At 38.0% G+C, this 25,712-nt stretch overlaps 1 protein-coding gene across 1 annotated transcript in view; it reads left to right on the top strand.

The window, feature by feature from the left end:
- map3k22 (mitogen-activated protein kinase kinase kinase 22) overlaps positions 1-25,492 on the top strand; it is a 79,573-nt gene extending 54,081 nt beyond the window's left edge. The window contains exons 9-18 of the mRNA XM_022683051.2: positions 1,077-1,210; positions 2,072-2,145; positions 5,573-5,634; positions 9,657-9,728; positions 11,771-11,935; positions 14,863-15,011; positions 15,489-15,620; positions 18,766-18,895; positions 19,914-20,091; positions 20,703-25,492. Coding sequence (XP_022538772.1) covers positions 1,077-1,210; positions 2,072-2,145; positions 5,573-5,634; positions 9,657-9,728; positions 11,771-11,935; positions 14,863-15,011; positions 15,489-15,620; positions 18,766-18,895; positions 19,914-20,091; positions 20,703-20,931 — 1,325 coding nt within the window. The 3' untranslated portion in view covers positions 20,932-25,492. The remainder of the gene's footprint in view (positions 1-1,076; positions 1,211-2,071; positions 2,146-5,572; positions 5,635-9,656; positions 9,729-11,770; positions 11,936-14,862; positions 15,012-15,488; positions 15,621-18,765; positions 18,896-19,913; positions 20,092-20,702) is intronic.
- Positions 25,493-25,712: the final 220 nt, after the last annotated feature.

Raw genomic sequence — 25,712 nt, 5'->3', positions numbered from 1 at the left:
TCTATTCTGTTACTCAGACTCCAGTGATGGCTCAGTTTACTATGTCTCTCTCTCGCTCTCTCTCTCTCTCTCTCTCACACACACACACACTTTCTCTCTCTTACTATGTTACTGTGTTGCCATGACATTTTAATCTGTTTGTCTAACATCAGTCTATTAATCAGTCTGTACATACACACACACACACACCACCTTAAGAGTTTGTTTGTTTAACACAATTAGAAACCAGTAGCTGCTCTTTTTATGTTACGTTAGATGACATAAGGTGTTATATGAAGCACAATAGTGATGTAAAGGTCAATAAAATAAAGCAACAGAGCTTTTTTATATTATGACACTGCTAGGGAGCATCTTCCCCAAATAACGGAACCTACTACGATGGAAATGATAAGACACTTGCCTAATCAACTATAAACTGTATGTTTTTTAGAAACAAATACACTGATATACCACATTGCATGAGACAGGAACTAGTTTTGTATCCCATGACTTTTGCCATGTGCCTTGAAAGCTAAAGGACACTTACACACACACACACACACACACACACACACACACAGTTCTGTTCCCTGTGGTTGGTAATAATGCCTTCTATGATGTATTCCTGGTACACACATGGCATGGTGGATAGAGGAATATTAAACATCAGGTCATGCTTGATCTTCGTAAATGTATTTCCCTTGCTATAACCATACTGGCTATTGTTTAACCTCACTCACAAGAAAATACCATATAACTTACCTTATATAAGCATATGTAAGCATTGCCAAACTGTCCATTGAGGTTACACTGCATGATCAATTTACACTTCTGTCCCATTACATTTGGAATGTCTGTGTATGTATTACATTCGATTTAATACATAAATTATTTATTTAGGGACCTCTATATGATCTACAGTACTCACATATGGTGTTTTTAACTCTGAATCTGCCTCATAATTTCTGACACCATGTTAAAACCTCAGGGTTTCAGCTGCTTTCTTTCAGAGATTGAGTCTTATTTAAATTTAGAAGTATTGATCTCAGATATTCTTGTATTTTTCTCTCTCTCTCTCTCTCTCTTTCTCTCTGCAGGTTCTCTGCACACAGGCCGCAGCTCGCCCCCTCCAGGCAGTGTTCCCGAGGAGCAGCAGCAGATCGCCCGGCAGGGTTCTTACACCAGCATCAACAGCGAGGGAGAGTTCATCCCAGAGACACTCGACCCTAACGTAAACACTGCAGCCTCACTTTCCGTCACACTACACACCCTCACACAACTTACTCACAGGTAGATCACTAAGACCGATCACTTGTACTACAAAAGTGCCAAAAAAACAAGAAATTTTAATTTAAAAAAACGTTTAAATGTAAACTTAAAACCCAACACAGCAGCATAAAGGGACACGTTTTGATTTTGCTAAATAATTTAAAAATATTTAAAGGATTTAAAATGATTTCACACAAGCAGACTATATGTCTGTGCTTTTTGTACAAACAGTTCAGCTAAAAGCGGCATTGCTTACACCATAAGTAAAGTACATTTTTTACATTAAATATGATAAAAGTCTAATTTAAAATATGCTGGAAAGGTTGCCAAGTGTGAGCAATCAGGCTGCCGTACTTTAGAAAGTGTAATATAAGCAATGGTTTTGATTTGTTAAACACAAGTTTGGTCATTTTTTTACTTTTAATATGTTATTTAAGAGCTTTAATGTCCATTCTGTTATTTTATATATACACTACCAGTCAAAAGTTTTAGATCACCCCATTTTTTCCCTTTATTTTGCCTTTTAAACTACAAAGTACAAAATCCACTCTACAGATTTTTCATTAAACAATTAATTGGTTAAGAGCTTACAGCTCAAGAGTAGTAATGTAAATAAACTAAGCTTTGGAAATTGATTTTAACAAAGCTTATTCTTTCTCTGTAGTGAAACAGTGTTGGAACAGATCAGATCAACAGACCAAAATGTTGGACCTGTATTGTACATAAATAAATTGACATATTTTTATAACTGAGTTTTAGTACACAGGTAAACACAGAGACGAGTTTTAAAGAAAAGTCTAATTTGCTTGTTTTTTATCTGCAGATCATGGAGCCTTTCGGTAGCGCTGATGGCTCGCTCTCCAGCAGCTGTCAGTCTCTGGACAAAGCGCTCGACAGGTGAGTGGAACCTTCCGGAACAGAGCTTGTGTCAACCGTGGGTGCGGCTGCAGGGTGTGTGTGTGTGTGTGTGTATGTTAAGTGTATTAACATGGGTGTGTGTGGTAAAGCCACTCGTGTGGCTCCTCGCCAGGGGAGTGGAATCGGGTCGCTGCGAAAGCCAACCAGGAAGGACCTGTGGGTTGCTATGGTAACAGTGGCCTTATCTGGACGCCTGGATTCGAGAAAGACAGAAAGAGAGAGAAAGAGAGAGAGAGAGAGCGCACCCACGAGATCAGTTTCATAATAATGTACAGTTTTTAATTAACTTTAAATGAGATATAAAGAAAAAAGGGAAGCATTCATATATTTTGATTAATTGTTTAGAACTACTGCGCCCAGTCTGAATTAAATACAGTAAATGAATGAGTGAAATTATTGTGAAGTTGAGAAAAGGGAAATGAGACTGTAAAAGGGTGAGTAAAGACAGGAAAAAGTGTGTGTGTGTGTGTGTGTGTGTGAGAGAGAGAGAGAGAGAGAGGGAAAGAGAGTGAGAGAGAGAAAGAGAGATGTATGTTGTTCTGTTTATTGTTAAATTATCAGTATGTAGTAATGTTAATGAGAATGGCAGACAGACAGTGAAAAGAGGAGTAAAGACAGGAAAAGAGATAGAGGGAGGCAGAGAGAGAGAGAGAGAGAGGGAAAAGACAGAAAAGGAACTACCTGCACGAGCCTTATCTGGCCTCTGGCTTTCAGAACAATGTCAGGAAACGAGTGCATGGAAATTTCTTCCCTCTCTCCGGGCGTGTGTGCCAGCTATCCGGGGTCTCGTCCCGCAGGCTGCTGACGTCACCGGGCCGGGAAAGAGGGAGTAGGGTCAGCAGCATTAACACAGCCAGAGTTGGACAATGTTCACCGCAAACTATGGCCTTTTACACTGACCTTAGTCCAGTTTTCACACTGTCTCAACCTATTCAGCCTTAATGTTCAGTTATCACACCTTTTACACTTACTATCCACTACTTATCAACAGTTAGAGTCATCACAGATTAAAGGCTATTACTACATTATTACAAAAACAACAGGACAACGAAATACTGCTACAATATACAGTGCTGTGCAAAAGTTTTAGGCACCAAAGCAAATTACACTAATCAATTTATCTCGGCAATATGAGTGTTTTTACCTGAAAAAAAGCACCACATATGATTTGAACAGATGCAAATAAAGGAAAAGAGTGCTGTAAAATCATAGTATTTATTGTAATGCTAGTGTTTTACTGAGCTAATAAACACTTACTGCCCAGATAAGAAGCTTTTTCTTTACTAAAATTCCCACAGGTGCATAAAACTTTAGCACAATACTGTAAGTATGTTGACAAATATCTTCCTAAATAAACTACTGACTTTTTAGCCCTTTATCAGACTTCAGAAGTAGCCCTTTTTTTTAGTACCCCTACATCATGGATTATTCAGCAACTACTACCAACTGTTTAGTAAGAACTATAAATTATACAGCAACTATCTAATATGGAGTATTAATAACACAATGTAAATTATTCTAAAGCCTATTAATTCTTCAGTTATTACTAACAATTTCTTATAATAACTAATTATTATGAATTATTCTGACCCTCATATCAATTATTTTGCCATTAATATGGATTATAACATCCATAATATGAATATGGTTAATTCAGTACAAATGATGTATTATTCCAAACGTAATATGAAGTAGTCTGTATCCAGTTGGAATTGCTTTGTAGCAAATAATGAATAAATAAATGTTTGGTTAATGCTATGAAACTAAAATGTAAAGTGTGTTGTAATAAGAGAGTTATTAAGAAGAAATGTTGATCTGCTGACAGCACATTAGACTTTAAGTGGTTAAAAGGCTAATGGTCAGTGTTTGTACAGTTCAGACTGGCTGCATCTCCATCAGAAAAATAAATAAGCATGCTGAGAGACTGCAGTGATGGGCTTGTGTGGACGTGCATGTCCACTCTGTTTATTTCTTTGTGCTTAAGAAAACTCGTCTCTGATCTGAACTGCGTCAAATCAAGTGTAAGCACTGCTCAATTAATGTAAACATCTTTAGGTCTGATTGGGTTGATATGGTGGGTAAGCTGCAGAGACTCACGTCAGTGGACAGACAACATTAGGCAGCTGCTTTGTTTTTCACCATGTACTGATGCAGCATTCTGTTTAGAGTACTGTCAGTGTCTGGAACAAAATATGGAACGTTATGAAAAAGCCTTAAGCACACAAAATCCTTAAAACATTCAAACCCTGACCAGAAATGTCCTGATCAGCTCTAAGTTTACTGAAACAGAGCTGGGTGAACGTGTACTGCTGCACGATGGTCTGTGTGTTCTTTTGCTCGTGCTCGGTTGTTGCAGTAACAGTTGTTGACAAAAAATCTAGAAAACAATCAGATTTATAGCATATTAAATACACTGCCTGGCCAAAAAAAGAAACCTGTCTAACATTTAGTTGGACCGCCTTTAGCTTTGATTGTGGCACACATTCACTGTGGCATTGTTTCAATAAGCTTCTGCAATGTTACAAGATTTATTTAAATCCAGTATTGCATTAAATTTTCACCAAGATCTTGTAGCAGCATTGATGATGGTAGAGTCTGACCACTGCACAAAGCTCTTCTCCAGCTCATCCCAAAGATTCTCAATGAGGTTAAGGTCCAGACTCTGTGGTGAACAATCCATGTGTGAAAATGATGATCTCATGCTCCCTAAATCACTCTTTCACAATTCCAACCCCATGAATCCTGATATTATCATCTTGGAATATGGTCGTATCATCAGAGAAAAAAAAATCCATTGATAGAATAACCTGGTCTATATTCAGTATATTCAGGGAGTCAGCTGACCTCATTCTTTCAGCACATACTGTTGCTGAACCCAGACCTGACCAACTGCAGCATCAACCCCACATCATTTACTTAATTAAATCCAGGTGGCAGGTTTTTTGGCCAGGCAGTGTTTATATATAATTTACAACAGTGCTAAAAGTTAAACATTAAAAGTGTTTACATTATTTTATTTTAAATGTGTCAGGTAATACCTCAAGTCCTACATCTCCCTGCTCTGGCTGGACAGTAAAGTTGTATTTGGTTATTCCACTGCTTATTCAATTATACCTGAATCTGTCAGTCAGGACTATGGAATAGCTGAAATGCTGAAATATCAGAGCCAGTGTGGGATCAGATGAAGGCTAAACCGCCCCGTATCCATCCCTGGTTTGCTGACAGGTGTTCAGTCAGCTCCTCTCTCAGCAGGAGTTTGGCACAGTGGAGAGTTTGCTGTGTGGGAATGTAGGCCAGTCATCCTCCACAGCCAATAGCCAGCCTCACCCTGGCAGAGAATGAAGGTAACTGCCAAAATAACCCGTCACTCTTCTTATTCTTCTACCTCCCTCTTTTTTTTTTACAGTCCTCCGTTCTCTCAGAACAACCGAGACAACAATTACCTGAACCTCAACTTTGACTATAAAGGTGAGAGAAAGCTATATTGCTTATTTCCACATAGAATTTAGTGCCTTTAACAGTTTTGATACCATGTCTTGCATTTATCCCATATGCATTGTAAATGTATGGTAAGTATTAATATGTAAAACATATGTATTACATATATATGTATTAGTAATACAGGTTTTGTCCTATAGGCTTAGATTATCATATCAGTTTAACACTTCACAGTAAACAAATCAACCTAAATGATCACATACAGTACATGCTCACCTCAAACTTGGTTCAACTGTGAAGTTATGTCTCATGTAGATCCCCTATGGTTTGGTTTTCCATAAACTGAGGTTAAGCTTAGTCCTGGAATATACAGCACTGTGATGGAGATTTTACATGTATGCAGTCTAGGACTAGGCCTAGGCCTAATCCCCGTCTGAGAAACCAACACTACACTACCAAATATTAGTGGCTGCTAATGAATACTTTCAGCCACTTTAAGTTGCTGCCATTGCTGAATACATTGATGGTTCTATTGCCACTCTGCCCATTTTTTAATGCCAAATGTGGGCTAGAAAGGTATAAAGCAAGTCTTGCTGATTGCCATGATATTCCTGTAGCTTAGTTTAGTTAAATCTTGGTTATAAATAAGATAAGAATAGCTATTTATCTGCATTGCTAACAGCAGGGATTAGACTTTTTAACCCACAATTCTAACAGGCACAACAGTCAGCCTTGGTAGGCTAATAGCATGTTAGCTGCAAATCTAACAGTTTTTTTTTTCTGAGTTGGATTACTCACTAATATTTGATGGCAGATAGAGTAGCTCTTGCTGTTTGCTGTGATATGCATACTGAGTGCCTTTATTTTCAACCATGCATTTTTATACCATAGTTTACTAAACATAGCACAAAAATTAATTTTGTAAATTTGTGTTTGGTAGATGATTTCTTTGTCATAACAATGCTTCTTGGAAATACATCTTATCCTGTTGGAAAAAAATGCCTGCTAATTTCTCTTTTAAATGCTACCACATTTGTAAGGAACATGCATTCGTGGGAAGAGTAGTAGAGATGTGTTTGTGGGTTGCACCTGTCAAAGAACTGCCAAACACTCTCTGCCAATGGCAAACAGCTTATTCTGTCATTGACTCATTTTTCGCAGCCATTATATAGAACTTATGGCCTTTAATCTGAAGATATTGGTACTAGGGCTCATTTCAAATAATGCCGCAACTTTTGTGGAACACCAGCTTGAAGTTGCCCAAAAGTGGCTTGCCAATTCTTGAAGCAGATACCTACTGACCATCATAGCTGGACCCATACTCACAGGTACTGCCTGGGGGTACCAGAAGCTTCAAAGACAGCAAAATAAGCTGTTTGCCATTTGACAATTCTTACACAGGTGCAAACCATATACCCAGATCTGCTCATCACAAATGTGGCACCATTTAAAAGGGAAATTAACTGGCTTTTCAAAAACAAAATTATCAACCAAACACAAACTTCCTTACTTTTTGTGCTATGATTTCAGTTACAGCTGCTGCCCTACAACAGACGCACATTGCTTCAACAACTAGTGCCCTACGTCTGTTCTAGAAAGGAGAAGTGTAGGATTGGGCTTGGGCAGGGATTGTTATTAAAGACAAGCAAGCTTTAACAGGGTGGCTAACATTTTCTTGGCTTCTATTTAAGAGTAGCTTTTAGAGTAGGGAATGTACTGGCTCCTCTTCTTTTTTCTTTTTTCTTTTCTCATTACCTCTCTGATTCCATCGTGAGAACATTCAAGTTACTGGAGTGATGGAGGGAGAATAGATTTTCTCTGGTTTTCTGGTTTCTCTCTCCCTATCTCTCTCTGTCTATTTGTCTCTTCTATTTCCCTCTATCGTCCTCCTGCCACTATTTTTCTTTCTTGAACGACGATCAAATAGAACAGGCCTGCTTGATAATGAGATAATAATCCTCCCAAACAGAGGGAGGCCCGTCTGTGAGGGGACATAGACACACATAGACACACCCACACAGTAAACACCATCCGTACATATACTGTACATACACACTGCGCATATTCACTGTTACACTCTGTCTACACAAGAAGACCCTCTGTAGGACACACACACACTCATACACACATGCTGCAAGTCTATTCAAGAGAGTACACAATGTCAAACACACACACACACACACACACATGCACAGTCTCTCCTCCGCTGATCCTGGCCAGTGAGGGTATCTCCATAGAGGCAGCTGATTTGTTTACCCGGCCTTATGAGTAGATTTTTCCTCTCCTTTCTCCGCTTCTAAAGAGAAAATCAGCGGGTCGCCCCGGGAGACGGTGCTGAAAACACACACATACACACACACACACACTGCAGACGTGATCACACACACATACACACACTGCAGCTGCTTCCAATTGCATGTGGCCTCCGAACCCAGAGCTTATTCTAAAGCGAGTGGAGCTGTCAGAGCCAGTCTGGGTCCACCACCTCCGCTTGTACACACTCGCTTACTTTTCTGACTCATTTCTCTCTGTTTCTCCAGCTTTCTATCCCTCTTTGTGTTGCTGTACTGGTGCAGAGTTTAGGAGATTGAAAGGTTGCTAACATCAGAGCTATGAGACTAATAGCACACATCTCTCCCTGCCAGGAGTCATCTGATCAAACAGCCACATGAAAATACTCTATAACACACACACACAGCTATAGCTAATCAGTAATAGCGCTTAATAGAAGATACATTATACTATTACTATTATACTATATGTGCTACTTTAAGCTGCAACAAATGCTGACAGCCTTACACATCTTGTCTAGTCTGTGCAGAGGAGTATTGACAATAGTATATATTGCCTCTGGAGCAGGCATATCTAATACCAGATGTGGGCTAGAGTAGTATGAAGGTCCCTCAGTACTGAGCCATAGGGCAGTGAAACTGCATTCTCTGGAGTTATGGTTTTTGGATGAGTTAATGAGTTTGAGATGAGGTAAGGTGGTGATTATTTAGCACCCTGTTCTCCTTAATACTCTTTCACTTCATGAAAATCCAGACAATAGATATGGTTGATTAAATATAAGCACGATAAAGTCTTTCTTAATTGTCTCACTTTTAGAAGAAACAATGAACAATACTGTGTATTCCAGAACTAGCCTTAATTCCTGCCTGGGAAACTGCTCTATAGTGCATAGCAATTGGTTAGCATCACATCATCAGACTAAACAGAGATTAAGAAGTCGATGACAGTTCTCTTGTTGAAAAAAAAGAAAATTATGGCTCATAACTTCGGAAACATAGTGACTATATCAAACACCATATAAATTCCCATATTTCTTGGTAAAGGTATATCTGCATGTGTATTAGCTACAACAAAATTTAAAGGGGGAACAAAGTATGCCATAAACTCTCTCTGCCTATTTTTTTAGTAATTTAACGTATTTTAAAAAAAAGTTGCCGAATGCAGTTTTCAAAAAATGAGTTTCTACTGTGAATTGACAGAAAGAAAGAAGCCTAGAAATAACTGACCACAAATATTGCCAAAACATCTCCCTCAGTTGAACAATTATAGCTCAGTTCTGTGGGGCATTTACAGCCACCTAGTCCAAACATGGGCATATCATAGTACTTATAGTTACATGTTTATCTGCTCCAGAAAGTCCTATTTTATTGGTAATACATCTCTACAGGGATTACACAGGCTGTTTGTGTGCATTTGCATATCTGTGTCAGCAATGGGTGTAACTAAAAGTAGCTGAATGCATTTATGGTGTACATATGTGAGATTATTTAACAATTGAACCAATTTGAGATAAATATGTGATAATATAGATATTTTTGCTAATTACACAGTATTAGATTGATACATTAGCCTCGTACCTACAGTGCAAAACTAAAGAGGAAGACCATAAACAACAGACAAGCTAATTGGAATTGTCTTAAAATAGCTTGACAGTTTCTCTTTGATTGTTCTTGCTAAAACTGATAATAACCAAAACTCAGTGGAGTTCTCTTGACATCATGTTAAGTAGCTTAGCTGTAATTATCTCTGCTTCCCTGCAGGCCGTCACGGAAAGCACGGGACCTTTCCCAGGCAGTTCCACATATCCAACCGCAGCAAGGACTATGGTGACGGTAAGTTAATTTTACCAGAACAATGCATGATCATTCCCATTTTTATATTTCTACTTTGTTTTGACAGCTGTGCTGCAAGTCTACGTATATTACCCAATAGTGTTCTGACAATCTTTCACAACAGGTAGAGTTAAACACAGACTATAATCCAGTTAAGGCCTTTGCCTTCACTCTTAAAGGGCCTATATTATGGAAAACTAAATTTTCCTCACATTCTTCCTTCAGTTACTGAGGTTAAAATAGTAGCCACAAAAATATATACACTGTATACACTGTATATGCTTATTCAGGTGTCTATACCCATCCATTTACACCCAAAAAAAAACATTTTTACATCCACATATTTTCAGTGCAGCAGTTTTGCCCCACCCATTCGCACTGAAGTTATAAGGAGTGTTTCAGCCCAGTACAGGTATAAGTCAGCCAATCAGAACAGAGATGCCACCAAGACAACTGTTTAAGGATAAAGAGAGGTTGCAAAATGATAATGTAAAAATGAATTATGATTTTTATTTCATACACATAAAACCCACAACAATATATAATTAGCACATTTTGTAAGGAAACAGTTCAGGCCAAAATGCTAATGTTGCTAACAGCAAATAGATTAGCCATATAAAAGCCAGTTATCATTAAACTAAGAAGCATTAAGGCTGTTCTCTACTGGAGTGCAGGGGATCCATCCTTTGGTGTGTCTGTGTGTGTGTGTGTGTGTTACACCTGAGTGCACACTGCATGGCTGCAGACCCCCTTTTTTCTATATAGGGCATGTGTGTGCTGTGTACTATCAGTGCATAACCTTGGTCAGCAGCGATATGCATTTCCCCTGAGAAGAGCTCAGCTTGTGTTTAAAAACTGTGTGTGTGTGTGTGTGTGTGTGTGTGTGTTTGATTTGTGTTTCCCCCGAGAAGGAACACACTGACTGTATCAAAACAGCAGACTCAGGGCTACTTCCTGTCTAGGGGACAGGGAAAACAGAGAGAGAGAGAGAGAGAGAGAGAGAAAGGGAGAGAGACAGTATATGTGTTTGTCAATGTTTGCTTGGACAGGAAGGAAAAAAAGAGAATTCTAAAAACTCAGAAGTGGCTGTGTAGCTAATGCTGTGTGACGTGTATATTATATGTTTCTGTGTATATCGTTCTGAGTGGAAATATGAGGTTGTATGGCAAAATTCCCAGGAAGTATGTTTGATTGAAATTCCATTTGGAAATACATAGCGGATAGCGTAATTCCCAGTTGAAATATGTATTTGTCTGATACAGTATCCAGTGGAATACACATTTGAATAGAAAAAATTCCAGTAGAACTTTTTTTTTTTTTTTTTTTTGCATAATTCCCAATGGAAATATGTGTTTGAATAGCAGAGTTTGCATTATATGTTATATGCGTTTGACTAATACAATTCCCAGTGGAAATATGTGTATGTAAGTGTGTCTGGTTACAATTCCCATAGGAAATATATGTTCGGAAAGAGAATTCCCAGGTGACACATATGTTTGTTTTTTATTTTTCTCAAAGAAAATATGTGTTACAATTGTAGAATTTGCATTATATGTTATAAAACATTATGGGCGCTATTTTAGCAAGACGTCAACCAGGTAACATGCAGTAAACCAATCAAAGTGTCACTTTCTATTCCTTTAAGAGCCAGATATGCTCTGATTTTGGCAGATTGGTATTTAAAAAGTGTAGGGCTTCTGGGCTTTCTATTGGAAATCTATGTTTGATAGTTATAGTGCCAGATTTGGCATATGGACTTCCCTCTGGGAATATGTGTATATCTGGGAGAACTTCCATTGGAAGTATGTGATTGATAGATTTTAAAATGTGTTTGGCTGGTTGAATATCCTGTGTAGCTGGTAAAGTGGAATGTGTGTTTGGCTGGTCAGATTCCCAGTGGAAATGTGTGTTTGGCTGGTGGAATTCCCTGTTTGGATTAGTGTTTTGTTCTTCTGATGGTGTTTTTTGACATTTAATTTGACTTTCCCTGTTTTTGCCCATTCTGTGTGTGTGTGTGTGTATCTGTGTGTGTTGGTGTGCAGGTCGGAGGACGTTTCCCCGCAGCTTCATGCCTCAGGAGAATCTATTCCAGTTGGTTCCGTCCAGCCGCACACGCAGCTATAATGGAGATAGCATGCTGCAGTACAGTGGAGACATGCATTCCATTACCTGGACTGACAAGAGCAGCCAGCGCAGTGCTGCTAAATGTGAGTAAACACACACATGCACGATTAAACAAACACACACTGAAGTAGAGCTTTAATTAAATTCTCAAATCGAAGTGAATTCAGAATAGCCTGAAAACAGTATCTGTCCGAGTTAAACCTGATCCAAAGTAACGGTGTAGTCGAAACTCAACAGCACCCTAACATAGTGGTGGGTAACATAATATAAAAATGGTATCACAATATTTAAAACTTTTCCTGATACACAATATCTATCGTCTATTGAAATGCAATAGTAGCAGCAGATTTTTGTTTTACGCTATTGACATATATCGTTTTTTTTTTTGTTTAGTTTTCTTTTAATTAAACAGCAAAAATTGCACTCTGTAAAGAAAAGATGCAGTTGTCACGTTCTCATCCTGCTTTTGCGTCTTTCTGATCTGTCCCTGTGTGTATTTACCCTTCACTGCACGCGCCCTGTGTTTATCCCGTGTCTCCACCCCTGTTGCTCACCTATTCGTTTGTAGCTCCGCCCCTTGTTACCCTGTCCCAGGTGTTTCCTGTTTCATGTCCCCTTCTGTGTGTATAAAGAGTCCTCCTTGTTTCTGTGTTATTCGTCCGTGGTTGTACGTGTTTACGTCGGTCAGGTTATGTGTTTCTTTGATTTGTTCTACACCCATGTACTCTGCTTCTCAGTTTTTGTTTATTTTGTTTATTTATTGTTTAATAAATCACTCGCAAGTGCGTCCACTCTCCACATTTCCTTCCTGCACCCTCACCTGAGGGCAGTTGGTCTTTGTTCTTTAAGAACTGACATTATCAACAATTTTGTTCAGACAAATATATTATGTATCACTAAATCACTATCAAATTTGTTATGATACAATAAAATATCATATGGTAAATTGTTTACCTCTATCATGAGAACATATTAATGGTCCTATTAGCAATGACCTCATAGCAACAATGACAGCTGTCACCAGGTCATCAATAATATTCAGCTTCCCAAAATCTTCCAACTGTTTTTTTTTTTTTTATTTGGATAAACTTCACATACTGCACTGTTCCTTAGCTAGACTTAACTAGAACCTGTTCTGAGCCTGGAAGATATTTAAGAAATGAAATATCTGAACCCAACTAAACCCTAACGGGAACAATCAAATCCCACTGAGTTTAGACAAGTATTTTAAACTTTAACATACATACTTTTCCCTCACAGAACATTCCTTCCATCCTGGAAACAAGTCAAAGCTGCAGGTTCCATCAAACAATTTAATGATACTGTGCCGTTTGTTTTGGCTCTTTAGACAAATTGTTGGAAGAGGGTCAAAAATCTCCCCTTTTCCTCTGGACAGATTAGAAGAAGCTGAGGAGCATGTTAACTGGTGGGAGATGGAAATACAGATAGAGCTTTGCCTGGTTGCTCAAATCCCTCAGTTTCTCTCACTGGACTGACTCAGATAAACAGGATCATATGTGTGTAATATGTGGAGCCATCTAATCAGCTCCAGTGGAAACCAGAAGAGATGTCTGATTTTGAGTAATGATCATACACACTAATGCTCTGTCTGACTGTGGTTCACACACTCATACCACAACCCAACAAATATCCTGCCTTATTTTACTGAATTAGTGAACAGGACAACATAGAATATATTGTAGTTGAATTCTGTCTGGTTTGTTGCTGTTGTTCATTTAGATTTGAGCAGTGATAATTTGTTAAAACTTGTGTTGTCAATGTTAACAAATTAATCAAGAGGATAAATCTGAATACTTTCATGTTTTTTTTTATTTATTTTTCACAAATTAACCAACATCCTCCTGTGATTCATTCTTTTTACTTAGCCTAGCCAAGTAATAGTGATTTTATTTAGCAATGTAAATGTAGCATCTCTTATGTTGAGTTTAAAAGATATAGTACTTTTTATTTATATTGACATGGGATGGATTAAATCTCATTACTAACATAACTAACCCTCACTCTCCTAACCCTACCAAATCTTCTCATTCTTCGACTTATTTCTCTCTTTCTCTCTCTCTCAAACACACATATGCACAGTCGTGAGGTATGGCCTACCTGTCTTTAACCCCCATTTATCTGTTAGAAGTCATGTTTTACTGTTTGAACCATGTAAGCTGGGCTATTATTTTTCTAAAAACCTGTACTCAGCAGATTAAGAGATTCTAATTTAAAAATGACTGAAATTTCACTGATATATTACTTTAAAAACAACAAAAGTTTACTTAAGGAAGTTTGCAGTGCATACCACACCATACCATACACTTATTAGTTTTGTTCTCCATCTCAAAAGAAACTATGAGCATTTTAACTTGAATATTGTTGTGATTAGTGTGATCTTTTTTTATCTATTGATACCACTAGTTAAAACACTAAAACGTGTAAAGCATGTAAAGATATGTGTCACTCATTTGAATAATGCCTCTGTGTGTGATTACTGATAGATATTAATCATGCCATAACTGTCAAGAGAGCCATAAAAAAGTGCATTGTCTCCTCCTGGCTTAGCCATTAAAAAGTGATGATAAATAATGAAGGTAATAAACTAAGAAGACTTATTTGGACATGTTTTCTGATTTAGAGGGGTTATATTTAGATGATCCATCTGCCGAACGAATAGAGTCAGAGGGAGTAAAGGATAAGAGACTGGAGAATAATTCAGTGTCAGCAAGTCTGTTCCCTGTTTCCATGTAGAGCGGTATAAATCAGTGTGAATGTGTAAGTCTGAATGTGAGCTTGAAGCTGTAAACTAAGCTGTGGTTTGAGACTGTGTAGACTGTGAGTCTGTGTCTGTGGAGCTGCTGACGTCGCTGTGGTCTGTGTGTGTGTGTTTCTCGGAGTGTCTGCATAAGTAAGTGAGTGTGTGTGTGTGTGTCTGTGCGTAATTTGTAACAAAATATTAAAAACAATTGTGTGTCTGTCTGCGATGTGTGTGTGTGTGTGTGTGCAGCCCCACAGGCACCAGTCAACTGGCGTCAGGGGAAGCTGCTGGGTCGCGGTGCCTTCGGTGAGGTTTACCTCTGCTATGATGCCGACACGGGTCGAGAACTCGCAGTCAAACAGGTTCCCTTTGACCCCGAGTGTCACGAGACCAGCAAGGTAAGCTGGAAATAAAACCTGATCAATCGCATCATTCTGATTCCTACACACTGTTCACATTTCTTTTCCTTTTCACAGAATTATGATTAGTAGATATTAATAAAAAGCTTAGATGTCAATGGGGTAAAGCTGTGTTTCTTAAACTTTTTATCCCCCTTTATAGAAAGAAACATTTTAATTTAATTTTTTACTATAATAGAATGGTAACAAACCTGGAATTAAGCGTAGTGGCAATAGGTTCATATTTATCTGCTACACTAGACATGCTGTATATAGGTGTGTGTGTGTGTGTGTGTGTGTGTGCATTTGCACATCTGTGTCAGCAATATGTATAACTTAATGAAATGCATTTATTAGAAGGGGTATGTTGTGTATACAGTTTGCTAAAATATCACTATACTTTTCCACCCCTTTTTTTCACAGTTCCAGTTTTACAGTACATTCATGAACTCTTACCCCCTCCTCTCTGTTTAACAGGAGGTGAATGCACTGGAGTGTGAGATTCAGCTGTTGAAGAACCTTCGTCATGAGCGCATCGTCCAGTATTATGGCTGTCTTCGGGATCCTGAGCAGAGGAAGCTCTCTATCTTTGTGGAGTTCATGCCCGGGGTGTGTATACACTGAATATACTCTATACTGTATATCAATTCCCTGCGATGCACCACACAAAGTCAGTGTGCTTGAGTATGATAGCTACTAACTAGTAACCTTAGTTGGAGCCTGGCCCTCCAGGATTGGAGCTGTGCACCCCTGTGCAGATTATGTATTTGCTTTTTTATATTATAATTTAGTTTTTCATTTTGAAAGACCAGGTATTGAACCATTAATCCATGATAGGTAAATCTTAGTAAGATACAATACACATATTGTAGAACAATAGTTGAACAAAAGAGTTGTGGACTTCTCTAGGGGACATCTCTCCTTTATATCACCTATTCTATAAGAATCCAGCAGATCACAGGTCACACATTCATTAAAGCATCAAAAAAGCAGCTCTGTCGAAGAGAATGTTTGCACAATGCTCAAAACAAATGGATGCACCCTTTCCAGCTCCAGCGCACAGTGCCAAAAAGCGCCCACCCCCTCCCAGATACGTCAGCATGGCCTTTGTCAGCGCAACAGCTCGATTTTATAGCTTCATTTTCTCTGCAAATAACAGTTTTAACGAGCTCCGGCCCCACTCAGCCTGCTTTTAATATCCACACGGCTGCGGTTTAAGTGCCTCACTCACACGTGTGGAAAAAAGGCGAATGTTTATATTTGACCAAGGTCTCTGGCGGGAAGCTGCAGAGTCGACTGGAGAGCCAGCCAAGGTCCTTAGCCATCAGGCCCACCATCTCTCTCTGCTGCTTAGTGATAAGAGGAAACAAGAGGAGAGGGATGGAGGGGCAAGAAGAGCAGAGCAGGGTTAGTCTCAGAGGGTAGAAAAAAAAAGGAGAGAAAAAAATAGAGAGAAAAGATTGATACACTGTATGGACAAAAGTATTGAGACACCTACGTATTCATAGCTTTTATTTAAAAAACTATTCTACTAGATTTTGAAGCTTTGCTGTGAGGATTTGATTTAATTCATTGACAATTGTGAGAGTTAGTTAGGATAAAATGTTGGATGATCAACACCTCACATCATCCCTAACTCTTATCCCAGACTTACTAAATAGGGCTCCATAATTTAAAAAATACAGTTACATTGCTCTACAGTTCAATGCTGGGGGGTTTATACGCCTCCAGCTCGCTAGTATAATTCTTCCAGTACATAATGCAGGTTCTTCAATACAGTTTATGATGTGATATAAAAAAATAAAACATCATATTTAGGATTTTTTAATATAAGACCAACAAAGCTAGCTGTAGGAATATGCAACATAGGTGCATTCATTTTATCACAAATCTGAAAAAATATATATATAATATATCTTTCTGAGGTTTACCCATCGTGGATAAACAAAACAGAACCTGGTCTTTCAAAATGAAAGCTCCTATGGTTATAAAAGCCTATTAATTTGATTGGCTACATATGATTAACATTTTTATCACAGTATATTTCTTCATTTTTTGTTAATAAGATATAATTCTGATATCATCAGTAACAATTTAGAAGCTACTGGAAATCTAGCAGGACCACTCAATTAATGTACCTATGAATTAGCTAATTTATGAAATGCTCCCTGTAATTAACATTAATCATTAAAATATGTTGTAAATACTGTATATTAAAATGAAGGAAATGTGTTTAAAAATCGTATCACTGTTATTGTAGCATTTTTGTCTATATATACTGATATTGAATTATTGTCCTGCTCTAGTTATGCTAATTGTTGTGCTAATTGTTGTGCTATATTTGTAAGATAATAAGTGCTCTCATGAACGTTCATGTGGGCTGTGGAATATCTTGTGTGTTGAGTTAAGTGGTTCGCAAGTTAAAAGAGGCTGGGAATCCCTGATTTTGGGAATTTAGTTTGCACAGTGCTAATTACTTAGCAACATTAGCCTTGCAGCTTCTGTTCAAAACCAAAGCAGTAAGCTGTGGACACCAAACATGTCATGGTGAATGGCTATATAAGATTTAACTAGAATTTTTGTCAGAAGCTGTTGTTTTAAAAACAGGGTATTTTTGAGTTAGCATAGCGTGTTGCAGGATATCAGATTCTGTTGTGAGAGTGAGGCACTCTGAAGTTGCTTAGTGGACTGCAGGGTTGGCGCATGCATCACAGGTGTTTCTGGATGGGGGCCTTGAGGAGACATTGTTTCCACCACATGAGATGAAAACAGGAAAGCCGAGGAAATGCAGCCTGCATTAGCCTGTTTGGGTCAGAGTGTCGAAGAACACACATACCACGCACACACACTCTTGTGTCTGTGTGTATGTGTGTGTGTGTGTGTGTGTGAGACCTGCTGGGGGACTATGTTTTGAGAATAGAAGAGGCTCTCTCTCAGAACAATACCTCAAAACACTTCCAGTTTCATTTGGGTAAACAGATGAAAACTGGCACAGAAATGAAGGACGCTTCTTGGCACGTTCTGTTTTCTTGTGAAGTTTTGTACTGTCACATTGTTGACGGACTGTTTTGTTGTTATTTTAAACTGTGGCTCACTTTTTCCTGGAATATTGTGCAAATTGTAGGAGCTTTACACAGCATGGCCCAGATTTTTCCTTTTTGATTACCGGTATTACAGTTCCTTTACAGTACTATTTACACATAATTGTATTACTTACTAGGCCTGTCAAAACTATAGAATGAAATGATTGTAATGTGGTTAATAGTTTTTTTTTTAGACACACCCCTGGTCAAACGAGGTAATTTGTGTATGGCTTTAAAAAGAAGAATGCTTTTAATTATTAATCAAACTAACTCATTAACATTATAGATACATTAGCCTTTGCAGCTCTTGAAATTATATATTTGATTAGAAAAAAACAACTGTTAAATAAGTGGAAAAAAGGTTTGCTATTTGTGTGAACGACATTTGAATTTGGTTAGTAATGGGGTCAGTTCAGTAGCCCTTGGATCACACTATGTTGGTAAAAGACCCTGTAGCCCCAAACACACTGCACTTCAGAAAGTGTCATGACATGATCGGTTCCTTTACACCAGACTTTATCGGAGATTTGGGAATTATCCTTCAGTTGCACATATAAACCCTACTCTGTGCACAGACACATACACTTTGCAAGCTTCCTGCCTCTCCATCATTGCTAATGAACATTTCCTTGGTATGCATATGTGCCTAATGTATCTGTATTTCTGTCCAGGGCTCTATAAAAGACCAGCTGAAGGCCTACGGTGCTCTGACTGAGAAAGTGACCCGCAGATACACCAGGCAGATCCTGCAGGGCGTCTTTTACCTCCACAGCAATATGATTGTACACAGAGACATCAAAGGTAAGTTTTGCTGAACAGCCTTTCAGAGATCAAAGCTGACTTTTGCCTTTTAAGTGCAAGTGGACATATAGATTAACTTGTACACTCTCAAATCTTCAAAATATAACTATATCTAATAATATCTAGCAACATCTTGCAGCTGAAGGTCAAATATTTGAGGAAATGACTTTGGTTTGGCTCTCTCTTGCATCAGACAACAGTACTCCCTTTAGGTGCAGCCAAAAGAAGCAGAAAAGGGAGAAACTAAACATTCCTCAGAGCAGTTGAGCAAAACTGCTTGGACCAATGAGAGCCGGCTGTGAGAGTAGTTATCTCTTTTTATTTTACCTACGTGAATTGGCTAAACATCCTCATAAATCAAATTTGTGTGCAGACAATCTCCGCATTGCTTCCATTACGCTGTGCGACAGACGCTCGTTGCTCACAGTGTGATAATGGCTGGAGCAGGGCAAAGAGCACGCCAAGATAAACCTCAGACTCTTTTAATTGATTTATGTGAGTGAGAGAGTGAGCTGTTCACATTCCCATAGCAAACTGGACATCCTCTGGAAAAGTCAACTGAAAGAGAGAAGAGATGACAAAGAGTTGATCTTCTCTTTGCTCTTCTTTTTCAATACCATTCTGTTTCTCATCTTCTCTTATTGCTTTCTCCTTTCTCTACTCTCGAGACTCTCTCTCCGTCTCTTTCTCTTTCCGTTTTTCTGTCGTCAGTTCAGTGAGACTCTGAGGGTGTGGAGGTTTTGCGGCTGGTGTGAATTAGTCACTGCTCAAACAAGCACAAATCTCACAGGCAACATTGTAGTACAGGGGCTTCTCCAACGGAAAAACCATTCCGGCTGGAGGCGTGGGAAGAGGCCGGCATGTCGCTAACCATAAGGCTTCTATACCACTTAATCATTTTCTGCAGTTCAGCTCAGACATATATGGGCTGGTCAGACTTCTATGTGAGTGTGTGTGTGTGATTTTGTGAGTGTCTATGTATGAGTGTGTAACTGGATCTGCATGTTTCTCCATCCAGGCGCTAACATACTGAGGGACTCTTCCGGAAACGTGAAGCTGGGAGACTTCGGAGCCAGCAAGCGCATTCAAACCATCTGCATGTCAGGAACAGGCATCAAGACAGTCACCGGCACCCCCTACTGGATGAGCCCAGAAGTCATCAACGGAGAGGGATATGGCCGCAAAGCTGATGTCTGGTAAAACAAATATATAAGCTGTTTTTTGTGATTGACAAGATCTTCATTACATCCAAGGATAGCCAGACACACATTCTACTGCGTAAACCCAAATGCTTTAGAGTGTACCATGTGAAGAAAGTGTCTTTTAATAGTGCATATAAAAGAATTACCAATGCACTGCTGTTTGAGTGCTACTCTAAGAGAAGCTTACCACACCCATTGCCATATGTGGGCTAGAAACTTAAAAAAAAACACACCGCAGACAAGTATTGTGCTGTGAGGTAGTGATGAAGCTCCATCCCATACCTTTAGAATGAGTTGGAGTGGCATTTTCTATAATCATCCAGCAATAAACATTCATCATCAGTACCAGACTTCATTGCTGTTGTTGCTAAAAAAAAAAAAAAAAACTTGCTACAGCATGATTCAATCGAACCATGCCTAGTGTGAGCACATCCTTAGACTAAGGTGAGACATGAAGAAAGAAAGTCTCTCTAAGGAATGTATTGGCAGAGGGACATCAGGTTTAAAAGTGCTGAAATTATTAAAAAATAAATGTTTTTAGCCAGATATGGAACACTATATTCTAGTAGATTAATAAAGTTCTCCAATTCTCTTCTGTCTCTCAGGAGTGTGGCCTGCACAGTTGTGGAGATGCTGACACAAAAGCCTCCCTGGGCTGAATATGAAGCTATGGCGGCCATTTTCAAAATCGCCACCCAGCCCACTAAACCCAACCTGCCAGAGGGCGTGTCGGACGCCTGCAGGGACTTCCTGCGGCAGGTGTTTGTGGAGGAGAAGTGGCGGCCTACTGCCGAGGGGCTTCTCAGCCATCCTTTCGTCCAGGGTGGCTTCTGAAAGTGCCGGGAAGCTTAACAAGGGCCGGGGCCAGTAAGAACTGACCCCACGACAATCACCACTCTGCCTTCCAGGGTCCAGGAGAACCTGCCAAAACCTCTCCTGTCCACCCAGAACAAACTAGCCCTCCAGAGGGGGAGCTGCGGATCTCACACCACACTGCCCATTCACATACGCCCCTTGTGTGCCATGTAGTGTATTGGCCTTTCGGCTGCCACTGTTGGTCTGTGGTCTGCAGATGCATCAGCATTGATCATACACACGTACATGCATTAGAGATTTGGACTGCAATGGTGGGGCGCCAGAGTTTGTTTACATTTACATGTCCCTAGAAGAGATCATGTTTCTATGAATAAACACTGAGGTGTAGGTTTTTTTGTTGCTGTTAAAATACCCAGAGCAAGAATGAGCCACTGCATCATTCAACCAGGGATCAGAAACTAAATATTTTTCTTTTTGGTTTGTTTCTGAATTGACAAGGCATCATTTTTCAATTGGAAACCAAATGTTTAACCATTAATAATGTTTATGTGATAACAGTGTTCAATTATCTGACTAAGTACATTATTTCCATATAAATACATTATATTACTTCAAATGGTTTAAATGTAAATAATGTAATAAGTGGAAATAATGTGGAAATAATTACTTTTTCACTGCACAGTAAATAATACCACTGTTAATTGTTTAACTACATTTCAAAAGATTAATTTAAAAAAAGGTTTGCTCCCATTTTCAACAGTATTGTGTCATGAGTGGGCTGTTTCTAATCCCTGGACAAAGAATATGGCGTGATGGTCATTCTGGGGTTTTAGAGGCATTTAAAAAAAGCCTGGCTCACTGTTTGAGAGTGAAGAAATACAAAAATCAAACAGTCCAATTAAGGGTTCGTTTTGGTGTAGAACTGTCCTGAACTTGGGGGGGGGGGGGTTCCATTTTGGCAGTTGAGTGGAACAAAAATCCTTTTTTTTTTTTCATTTCAAAATGTCAAAAACAAAAAAATCCTGGGGTCATATGTATAACAATGTGTGTACAAACAGCACCACTGTGCTTGTGATCTAAATTGTGTACAAATGGTTCCTGATATCAGATATTGGGATAAGAAAAGATAATGCTATAGCAGTTAACATCTAGCTAATAACAAGTAGAACAGTAGCTAACATGTAGCCAATATGGTCTAAAGTAGTAAACATCTAGCTACCATCAGGAACAACAGTTAACAAAATCTAAAGGAGTAAACATCAGCTACATTAGTTAACATCTAGCTAAAATCCGCTAAAGTAGTTAACATCTAGCTAACATCAGCTAAAGTAGTTAAAATCTAGCTAACATCAGCTAAAGTAGTTAAAATCTAGCTTACATTAGCTAAAGTATTTAACATTTAGCTAACATCAGTTAACAGTTAACATCAAGATAACATGATTTAAAATAGTAAACATTAGCTAAAGTAGTTAACATCTTGCTAACATTAACTACAACAGTTAACGTTTAGTTAACATCAACTAAAACAGTTAACATTTAGCTAACATCAACTAGAACAGTTAATATCTAGCTAACATCAACTAGAACAGTTAACATTTAGCTAACATCAACTAGAACAGTTAATATCTAGCTAACATCAACTAGAACAGTTAACATTTAGCTAACATCAACTAAAACAGTTAACATTTAGCTAACATTAGCGACTGTATTTAGCCTTGTTAGCGATGCACCCACACTATATCAGCTGTCTCACACACACCCAGGACTCCTACTGAGCACAGCAATATTGTACAGAGCTCGTTCTTGTTTACTTTGAAACATAACTCTACAGAATGAACTCTTATTTTTAATAAAAGTAATAATATTATATGATAAAAGGCAGCTTGGATATGAAATATCATATTAAGTGATCTCTACTTAATATGCTCAGTTTTAAACTGTTTTTGAAAAAAAGTCACTTCCAATGAATACCTCTACTTTACACTACTTGTCAGTATTTCTCGTTCTCTCCCCCGGATATTCCTACACACTTTCATTTTTGACAGAATATTAATTTATTTTAACATACGTTTTGCTCAGCATTATTTCTGTGTGTACACACTCTTTATACATATGACCCCTGGTCTAGTCCGTTGAATGTGGTGATTTTAAACTTTGGTGCCATTTCTTTAGAATACACAGCAGTGGCCTGCCGTTTCTGGAGCGAATCCATACTGTAAGATACTCCGTTGAGTAATATTTGTTAAGATTACTGTGTTTGATGGTTAGAATCTAACCAAGTTAGAGTGACACAGACCAGCACATGTAAAACCACCAAAGTGGTGAATGTGTAAGCCAGAGAAATTTGTGTGCTTTTCTTTGAGACTGCAATGTCGTCTCAGCTGAAGAAGATTGTGGATAAAAATCTTTTGTTTTTTGGTTCGTTTTTTTTCTACAGACAACATTTTTGTTATTAGTCTTTCACAGCACTCGTTTATCAGTGAAGTCACTGTAAATTAAAGTCGTACGTTTCTGTGGCTACTTTTGACTTGCAAATACGTACAATTTTAAATATGCAGGATAATCAGCTGAGATTACAAAAAGCTATTTTTATAAATAAAAAATATTATATATGAACATTTTTAACTAGATGTTTGGGGAAAAGATACCAGTTTTCGTATTATTTGAAAAGTTTGCTCGAGGCAACCTTCTCGAAGCAATTGCTCGAAGCAATATTCCAGTCAAGACTATCAGCTGACTGAGTTGTTGATGTTCCATTTTAGTGCAGTTATATAGAAATACAGTAAGTTCATATTGCCAAAACCAACCAAAGAGAAAGTGTTTTTTTTTTTTTTACTACAAACATAGTATGTGTTTCATAACAGTTCCATTGTTATCTTGCATATGCAGTCATATCTGTGTTTTTTTCCAAATGATATTTTCTAGGACCTTCAGTGCAGATTCATTTTTGTATCCATGCTGTTAATTGCAACTGGAACTGATTATATTTCAGTCATTTTCTGTATGAAAACACAGTAAGCATTCCTTTGACTGTATAAATGTCCTCCAGTTTATTGCAAAGTAATAATGACAGGTGGGGCACTAAACATCAGCCACAATGAGTGCCTTTATGCTGAACTGAGACCTTTTTAAAAGCATTTAATGTTGGAATGTACATTCAGTCCCCTTCATTAAGTTGAAGCTCCACTCTTCATAAGTGGCAACCATGAATGATGCTGTATTTGTAATGTATAGACTTGCTAAGGTGATTATAAAAAGAAAAATGGATTGTATTGTTAATACAGGGCTTATAGAAAGCGTTATCACCCTTATAGCATTTCAGCACAAAAGAGATGACACTTTGTTTTGGTCTGTACAGTCCAAATGGCAACATCAAAAATTAACACAAACTAGGTAGACAGTACTATTGCAGCATTTTCAGTATAAGCTCATCTGTAATTCACAGATTAGCTCAGACATTAATTACATTACGAAATAAAAAAAGTGGACCTTGAATTAATGCAACCGCCCATTTATATTCTAATACAGGTACATATTGAGTCAGTGTATTTTTTATGTTTAGTTGTAAGTAAAGGAAAATATGTCAAAATGATGACATACACTACAGACTAGGCTGATAAATTACCTTATAAAGAGACTTTGTGTGGATAAGTACAGGCACTAACATTAATAAATTATAAAAAAAAATAAGCAGGGAAATTCCAATAATAAACTAATAAGACCAAGAGAAGGCTGGCCTTCTGTACTATATGGTCAGTCAGTAAAGACAGAGAGATATTAGGGAAGCTCAAATCTGTGTAGTATAATATTGGACAGTTCTGTATTACCGTATGTCAACGCTGTCATGTAAAAACCTCCTATCTTTAAAAGGGCAGCATTATGAGCGAAGGAAAAAAAATTGTAAACTTTGAATAGAAGTAATGTTGGAGCATTTATAGGTCCATTCGTCGTGATATTTTAACACAATGTAAATTTCAGAATGTCAGATTCACACTAAAAAACGACAACATTAAAATACAGGGTTTTTGTGTGATAGATACGATGTGTAACAAAAATACACAAGATCCAAAGAAAAACTCCAACATTAGGTCACCAATGTTTTCAAAACATCAGAATAATTCAACTTTAAAGATGTAAGCAAAGTCATTCAGACTGGTCTGGAGAAACTTACTATGCCATAATTGTTCCCAGTTATGGGTTGTATACTTCTAAATGCTCCTTTAAAAACTAAAGACATAACATGCATGTGATTGTTATGATTGAAACATTAATTTTAAACTATTTAACTCTATAAGGCCAGGAAATGTTAACCTTATTAAAGGGTGTATAAACTTTCTATAAGCCCTGTATAGATTGTACTGCACTTTTTACAAGATGTTTTATTATATACCTTAGTTACAATATTACCAAAATTGTAGAGCTGGATTTTAGATCTTTACTGAAATGATGAAAATGGCCTCAGTGGTTTTTGAGCGAGGCTGGGAATTGAAAATTCTTTATTGCCTTGATGACAAAGCCTAAACACATTTATTCTGAACGTGATTTTGTACATTTGAATAAATAAATTAAATGTTTAAAAGCTGTTTGTTTGTGCTTTTAATCAGGAATAATTTACTTATACCATACTGTTGAATATAGTCTGTTTGCTTACTATGATTATTAAATTAGAGCTTGGCTTATATTATATGGTTTTTGATATGTTATGCTAAGGTTAATTTAGCTAATTTTGGCTTAAGTGTGCCGCTAGTGGAACAGTGACATACTGACTGACATGGCAACTTTCTCTGATTGATAAAAGA

The sequence above is a fragment of the Astyanax mexicanus genome, chromosome 1 (genome assembly GCF_023375975.1).
Source record: "Astyanax mexicanus isolate ESR-SI-001 chromosome 1, AstMex3_surface, whole genome shotgun sequence".
NCBI classification, from domain to species: Eukaryota; Metazoa; Chordata; class Actinopteri; order Characiformes; family Acestrorhamphidae; genus Astyanax; species Astyanax mexicanus.
This window is presented reverse-complemented; position numbering and strand designations above follow the sequence as displayed.